The sequence below is a fragment of the Halichoerus grypus genome, unplaced genomic scaffold (assembly GCF_964656455.1).
Source record: "Halichoerus grypus unplaced genomic scaffold, mHalGry1.hap1.1 HAP1_SCAFFOLD_185, whole genome shotgun sequence".
NCBI lineage: Eukaryota > Metazoa > Chordata > Mammalia > Carnivora > Phocidae > Halichoerus > Halichoerus grypus.
The window spans coordinates 11,955-20,000 of NW_027555112.1; the positions used below are offsets into that span (position 1 = coordinate 11,955).

General features: G+C 51.4%; 1 protein-coding gene across 1 annotated transcript in view; it reads right to left on the minus strand.

The window, feature by feature from the left end:
* Nucleotides 1–1,566: 1,566 nt before the first annotated feature.
* The window catches only part of LOC144380800 (uncharacterized), a 22,842-nt gene continuing 16,362 nt past the window's right edge, over nt 1,567–8,046 (minus strand). The window contains exon 2 of the mRNA XM_078065595.1: nt 1,567–7,455. Within this exon, the coding sequence (XP_077921721.1) occupies nt 7,142–7,455 (314 nt within the window). The 3' untranslated portion in view covers nt 1,567–7,141. The remainder of the gene's footprint in view (nt 7,456–8,046) is intronic.

An 8,046-nucleotide genomic window follows, 5' to 3' on the forward strand; every position in this document is an offset into this window, starting at 1 on the left:
TCCTTTTTCATTCAGACTCGGTCTTAAAGTTTTCTTTCTTTAGATATCCAGTCCCATTTCAGTACAGCATTACTTTCTTTTCCCTCAACAAAAAAATGTTTTCTCATTTCTTGTACCTCTTTTACACGTCTCCTACCTTCTCACACACGGAGTTGTTTTTGTTATCATTTTGTAGCAGTCCCAATTCCATGTGGCAGAATTTTAATTCTTAGAAATCTCAGTCTCTGGTGAAACGTTAGTAGTAACCAGTGGCGCACTCTCTATTACACCAGAATTCTTTAGATTGGCAAACGTATGAATATATTTCATAAATTTTATTTTTATTTATTTTTTTAAGATTTTATTTATTTGACAGAGAGAGACACAGCGAGAGAGGGAACACAAGCAGGGGAAGGGACAGAGGGAGAAGAAGGTTCCCCAATGAACAGGGAGCCCGATGTGGGGCTCGATTCCAGGACCCTGGGATCATGACCTGAGCCGAAGGCAGACGCTGAACGACTGAGCCACCCAGGCACCCAAAAGTGGTTTGTTTGTTTGTTTTTATAAAGGTGATGGAGAGGTATATTTTGATAACCACAAAGACAGGCTCACTGTTGTGACGGGAGCGTGGCACATTCCACTGCCCACCCAACGGCTTGTAACGCAGGGAGAACCGAATCCAAGTGCTTTTATGACAGAAAGAGAGAGAGAGAGAGAGAGAGAGAGAGAGAGAGAGAGAGAGAGAGAGAGAAGGAAAGAAAGAAAGAGAGAGAGAAAGAAAGAAAGAAAGAAAGAAAAGAAAAGAAAAGAAAAGAGAAGAAAAGAAAAGAGAAAAGAAAAGAAAAAAGCAAAGCAAAGCAAAGCTGATTATTTGTATTATGTGTGACACTGATAACTCCAAAACCACGTCTTTTTAAAATAAACCAACAGGGGCGCCTGGGTGGCTCAGTTGGTTAAGCGACTGCCTTCGGCTCAGGTCATAATCCTGGAGTCCCGGGATCGAGTCCCGCATCGGGCTCCCTGCTCAGTGGGGGGTCTGCTTCTCCCTCTGATCCTCTTCCCTCTCATGCTCTCTGTCTCTCATTCTCTCTCTCTCAAATAAATAATAAAATCTTAAAAATAAATAAATAAATAAAATAAAATAAAATAAATCAACAACCTTGAAATTGGCTTTAACGCCAAAGAAGTTGCACCTGCGTCCACTAAAAAGTCAATCGATTGTTTCCCCCCTATCAGGCTCCTGTGGGGAAAGTCTGAAGCGGGCGGTCTAAGACCAGGGGAGCCCTCGGGCCCCTTCCTGCTAGTTTGGGAGGTGCTCCAATTTAAACCTCCTAAGGAGGTGGCCCAAGGGCTTGGGGTGTTTTTTGCTCCTTGATAAGGGGGTGGGGGGGAGGAGGAGGAGGAGAAGGGGGAGCCCATGGCACTGAGGGGGGGGCGGGGAGGGGGGAAAGGGCGGCTGAGACGGCGGCAGGGGAGTAGAGCGCTCCAGGCACACACACCAGTGGTGCAGAAACGGGGCAGGGGAGGCGGCAAGGGGGCCATTGGCAAGGCCCAGGGCAGATTTACATTTACAGTTTGGGACGAACCTTTTCTTTTTTTCCTTTTCCGCCTCCGCCTCCGCCCCCGCCCCTTTCTTCATCTCGTTCTGCTAAATAGGCTTTGTCTGTGGTGGCTTTTCAGCCCTCCGGAAGCCAGTGGGTTGGGCATCGGTTCTGGTGCCTGTACTTGGGGAGGAGGAGGAGTGGGTTTCAGATTTCCAGCATCGGCCTGTCTTCCTCCTCTTCTTCATTATTTTGACTGTTGGGAAGTGGGAGTCAGGTCAGGTGTGTTAAATTTTTGTCTATCTCTGGACCGTCCCTCGGGTCCCTTCCCTTGAGGCATCTTTATTGTGGAGTGACATAAGAGTCTGAATGTAGGGAATTTCATCCCAGAGCATGTGAGCTTGAAAAACTTCTGGGTTTATTCTTTTTTTTTTTTTTTTTTTTTTTAATTTTTTTATTGTTATGTTAATCCCCATACGTTACATCATTAGTTTTCGATATAGTGTTCCATGATTCATTGTTTGTGCATAACACCCAGTGCTCCATGCAGAACGTGCCCTCCTCAATACCCATCACCAGGCTAACCCATCCACCCACCCCCCTCCCCTCTAGAACCCTCAGTTTGTTTTTCAGAGTCCATCGTCTCTCATGGTTCGTCTCCCCCTCCGATTTCCCCCCCTTCATTCTTCCCCTCCTGCTACATTCTTCTTCTTTTTTTCTTTCTTAACATCTATTGCATTATTTGTTTCAGAGGTCCAGATCTGAGATTCAACAGTCTTGCACAATTCACAGCGCTTACCAGAACACATACCCTCCCCAGTGTCCATCACCCAGTCACCCCATCCCTCCCACCCCACCCCCCACTCCAGCAACTCTGGGTTTATTCTTATCTGAGTTTTACCATGCCCGATTTTTACAAGCACCTGCCTCTAAACTCTTTAAATAGGGGCACCTGTGTGGCTCAGGCGGTTAAGTGTCTGCCTTGCGTTCACGTCATGATCCTGGGGTCCTGGGATGGAGCCCCACATCCGGCTCCCTGCTCCGCGGGGAGTCTGCTTCTCCCTCTCCCAATGCCCCCCACCCCACCCCCAGCTCCTGTGCTCTCTCACTCGCTTTCTTTCAAAGAAATAAATAGAATCTTTAATAAAAATAAAACTCGGGGCACCTGGATGGCTCAGTGGTTATGTGTCTGCCTTTGGCTCAGGTCATGATCCCAGGGTCCTGGGATCGAGCCCCCGCATCGGGCTCCCTGCTCAATGGGAAGCCTGCTTCTCCCTCTCCCACTCCGCCTGCTGGTGTTTCCTCTCTCGCTGTGTCTCTATCTGTCAAATACATAAATAAAATCTTAAAAAAAATGAATTAAATAAAATAATAAAAATAAAACTCATTAAATAGAGCTCCTTTACAAATGGATGTTAGCAATAGCAGCCGGAGGTAGAGGAAATTCCTCACATGTGTAACACATACGGACACACAGACACAAACAAGATGCAAACAAATTTTAGCCTTTGTTTCAGTCTTATTTGTGGAGAGGACATGAATGGAGAGGACATGAAAGACCCAATGTTCAAATCTCCCCCTTTTATTAAAACAAATCCAACTGCGAGGCAGCATTACCGAGTACAGATCCCATCCATCAGTTGTTTTCCATTTCCAATGGAAACAGGGTCGGTTTTGTGCAAAGATACCAAAAGCTGCAGCAACAAACCAACCAAATGAAGACCAGAGCATCTCCCTGAGTGTTGGTTCCTCCCCAAAAGTCGGGACTTCACTGAGGGAACCAAAGAGCTTCCTAGTTTCTGATCACCTGGTCTCATAGCAGGCTTTCTCTAATTGTGTACACAATTCAGACATGTCAAAATAACCCCACTTGGGCCATCTGAGACTCGTGTTATCGTGAAATGTTTCCCATGCAAGTAAGCACTTGCAAGTATAGGCTCCCTGTGCATTGTACATGTAGCCTGCAGGTGTTTCTTGTGAGGGTGGGCAGTTGTTTCCTCAACATTTGGTGCAGGGTTATACAGGGTTTTGGTTTGTTTTGTTGGTTTGGTTTTCTGCACACGTGTGTGTGTGTGTGTGTGTGTGTGTGTGTGTGTGTGTGTGTTTTGGGGCGCACACAGACACACAGACACACACGAAACCTGTTTGTTCTCTCCCTAGGCTACAAAAAGCTCAGGGGCGCCTGGCTGGCTCTCTACCAGCAGCACGCTGCTGACTCTTGATCTCAAGAGTCCTGAGTTCCAGCCCCACGTTGGGCGTAGAGACTCCTTCCACAACAGCAAAAAATAATACCGAAAAGCTCGAAAAACGCCTGGGCCCCGGGCAGGATGTCTATGCCAACCAGACCTCCATGAAAAACACTTTGTACGGCGACAGAAGGACAGAGGCAGCATCCTACCCCCAACCCCACAGCCTGCCTCCTTTCCGGCCAAATGGCCAGCATCTGGGAACGGCTTTGAAACATTCTCAGTCAATGACTTGGGCCTGCCTGTTGGGAAGAGCGCTATGCTGTTCATTTCCCTCCTGGGTGAGCCTAGGAGGGTGAAGCGGCGGTAGCTCTCAGTGGGGGAGGGGGCGCCACGCGATCCAAGACACAGGACCAGTGTGGGAGCATGAGATCTGTATGGCCCCGAGGGGTACAGGGTAGCCTGTGAATCCTTTTCCAAAGAAAAGCGGCAACATGAGACCGTGCAACACACCTTTCCACACCATCTGCTGATGATGCTACTAGGACTTCTGTCCTCAGAGATGACACTATTTTACCACCGCCTAAAGTTTTGTTCTGTTCTTTTATTTTTTTTGTTATGTTAATCCCCATACATTCCATCATTCGTTTTGGATGTAGTGTTCCATGATTCATTGTTTGTGCATAACACCCAGTGCTCCATGCAGAACGTGCCCTCCTCAATACCCATCACCAGGCTAACCCATGCTCCCACCCCCCTCCCCTCTAGAACCCTCAGTTTGTTTTTCAGAGTCCATCGTCTCTCATGGTTCGTCTCCCCCTCCGATTCCCCCCCGTTCATTCTCCCCCTCCTGCTATCTTCTTTTTTTTTTTTTTTCTTAACATCTATTGCATTATTTGTTTCAGAGGTCCAGATCTGAGATTCAACAGTCTTGCACAATTCACAGCGCTTACCAGAGCACATACCCTCCCCCGTGTCTATCACCCAGTCACCCCATCCCTCCCACCCCACCCCCCACTCCAGCAACCCTCAGTTTGTTTCCTGAGATTAAGAATTCCTCATATCGGTGAGGTCATAGGATACATGTCTTTCTCTGTTCGACATACTTCGCTCAGCATAATACCCTCCAGTTCCATCCACGTCGTTGCACATGGCAAGATCTCATTCCTTTCGATGGCTGCATAATATTCCATTGTATATATATACCACATCTTCTTTATCCATTCATCTGTCGATGGACATCTTGGCTCTTTCCACAGTTTGGCTATTGTGGACATGGCTGCTGTAAACATCGGGGTGCACATACCCCTTCGGATCCCTACATTTGTATCTTTAGGGTAAATACCCAGTAGCCACGGCCTAAAGTTTTAAGAGAAGGGGTCGGGGGACTCGGTAGCACGGGAAAATCATTCCGTCGTCCCACTCATCTTAATGGCTCCTCGTGGGAAACGAGGACGCCATACCAAGGAGCAGAGCACCGATCCATGGAAACACATGGGTGAGCCCCAAAAACATGACACTAAGTAAAAGGAACCCGACAGCCAGGGTGACATAATGCCTCGGGGTTCCACGGGTATGAAAAAGCCAGCCGAGGGCGCCTAGGTGGCTCAGTCGTTAAGCGTCCGCCTTCGGCTCAGGTCATGATCCCGGGGTCCTGGGATCGAGCCCCGCATCGGGCTCCCTGCTCCGCGGGAAGCCTGCTTCTCCCTCTCCCACTCCCCCTGCTTGTGTCCCCTCTCTCGCTGTGTCTCTCTCTGTCAAATAAATAAATAAAATTAAAAAAAAAAAAAAAACCACCCAAGAAGAACAACAACAACAACAACAACAACAACAACAACAACAACAACAAAAGAAAAAGCCAGCCGAAATAGCCCCATCCTAAAGGGAGGGAGCGAGCAAGCAGATCGGAGGCTGTTGGGGGAGAACAGTGAAGAGAGCCAGGGTGAGGGTGAGGGTGAGGGTGAGCGTGACGGTGGGTGGGGGCGAGGCGCGGACAGGAAGGGGGGAGGGGTAGTAGAGGTGTTTATTTCTTTTGGCGGTGATGGAAATGTTCTGGAAATTGCAGTGAGGGTTGTGCAGCTTTGTGAGCCACCTTAAAAAAAAAAAAGAAGGCCACCAAATGGCACACGTTTAAGAGTATGCGAAATATGGCATGCGAATTGTATCTCCACTTCGAAAATCTGTGACGAAACAATGTAATGGACATAGGGAAGGAGGGAGGGAAGGAGGGAGGGAGGGAGGGATGGACGGGACCCTCACCCTGGCTCTCTTCACCGTTCGATCCATCGATCCATCGACCGATCGATCCATCCATCCATCCATCCATCCATCCATCCATCCATCTATGCATGCCATGCATGCAGTCTGTCGGTTCATGTAGACATCAAAGGGGGGGAGGAGGGGAAGGGGGGAAGGGGGGAAGGGGGGAAGGGGGAGGGGGGAGGGGAAGGGGGAGGAGGGCGTGCATGATACTGGGCATGGTTTTTATTCTGAGTGCTTTTATTTGTTCCCCAAACTAATCACCTCTGTGGAGATAAACAAAAGATCACCCACACGAGAACGGGAATCCTTTCTTGAGGGCAAGAGAGTCTGCGGTCGGCCACCACCGCCTGGGTCTGGCAGAGACGCCAAGCAAACGCAGGCCAGGCGGAGGAGTGGAAAAGCTTTCTGGTGACAAAAGGGGAAGGTCCGATGAGAGGTTGTTGGGGGTGGGGGAGCAGGACAGGAGCTGACTAGAAGAGGAGTGTCCTAGGTCATTTCAGGGAAAGAGAAACTTGATTTCCGTCCGTGGGTCCATCGATCTCATTCTCTGGATCTAGCTCTATGGAGAATCTCAAGGTTTTAAGTTTGTTGAATTGATGATGTCGAAGGCGCTTAGGGAAGAACAGAGGTTCCCATCTCCGAAATGATCCTCAAAAATCATTGAGGATCATTTCCATCCTACTTCCATCCGCCTCTGGACTGCCTCCCGAAACCCACGCTCTAGCCACACCCCGCCTCCCACCCTTCCCCCCTCGCCCCGCCTCGCCCCGCCTCGCCCCGCCTCGCCGCTGGGCCTTTCTCCAGCTTCTTCCCCGCCCGCCCCATTCTCCCCCCCCCCCCCCCAACCTCGCAGCACCCATCCCGATTCCTCCCAAACCCTCCCCACCAGTGGCTGGACCTCTCTGGTCGACCTCTTTTGGGCACTAGAAAAGCCACGAGCGGTCGGGCGGGCGGCACCCGAAAAACGGCAGTGCAGTGAATCAGTGAGTCTGGGTGTGACGAATAGGGGGTCGCAGGGTGCCTGGGACGCAGCGCCTGCCTTTCTGGTGCACGGCCTGGTCCCGATCCACCTGGGAGAGTAGCGCTTCCCGCCTCAGGGCGCGCCGTTAGCCAAAGAGGGGCCTCTGGGGATCTTTCTCCTACCGCCCCTAGGGTGGGGACATCTGCACACGGCTAGGGGACGTGCTCCTCACGCACGCGCCTTCCGACCCACCCAGGCTGCACCGGTTCCGGCTCCGGACAAGGGCGCTCTTGGAAATGCGTGAGGCACCCTGGCGCCCGCAGCCCAACGACCCGGGACACGGGACGGTGAGAACGGCCCCCGATCGGATGTAGAAATGTCCGCAAAGCGAAACCCGCCGTTCCTGCGTCATCTTCGTCTAACCGGACACCGTCGGTGCGTGGAGAAACTTTGAGCGTTTTGCCACCAGCGCTCCAAAACGTTTGCTTTTTCTCTAGACGGGGGTCCGGGATGTGGTAGGATTTGTCTAGAAATAGAAACAAAGGACGAGGCCGTTCATGTGTGGGACCCAGACGAACACATTCGAGGGCAAGACCAGGCGCGGCCAAGAGGACTAGACGGGTGGACGACTAGACACGGTCAAGGTGGAAAGCGGGGGGGGGGGGGGGGGGGCGACTGGGTGGCTCGGTCGGTCGTTAAGCATCTGCCTTCGGCTCAGGTCATGATCCCAGGGTCCCAGGGTCCCAGGGTCCTGAAATCGAGCCCCTCATCGGGCTCCCTGCTCGGCGGGAAGCCCGCTTCTCCCTCTCCCACTCCCCGTGCTTGCGTTCCCTCTCTCGCTGTGTCTCCGTCAAATAAAATCTAGAAAACAAAAACAAAACGAAACAAAAAAAGGTGGAAAGCGGGCCGGGTGGGTGGGTGGGTGGGTGGGTCGGTCGGACGGACGGGTCGGGACGACACAAAGGGGATCGATCACTCACGGGTGCGAGAACCAACGGGCCACGGCACGGGAAGGACTGCCGGTCGACCCGGGGCCCCAGACACAATGCAGGCGGCGGGCCAAAGTCCCGCCGGTCGGCCAGGGTCCCGGAACTCTCGGCACCCGCCAGACCCAAGA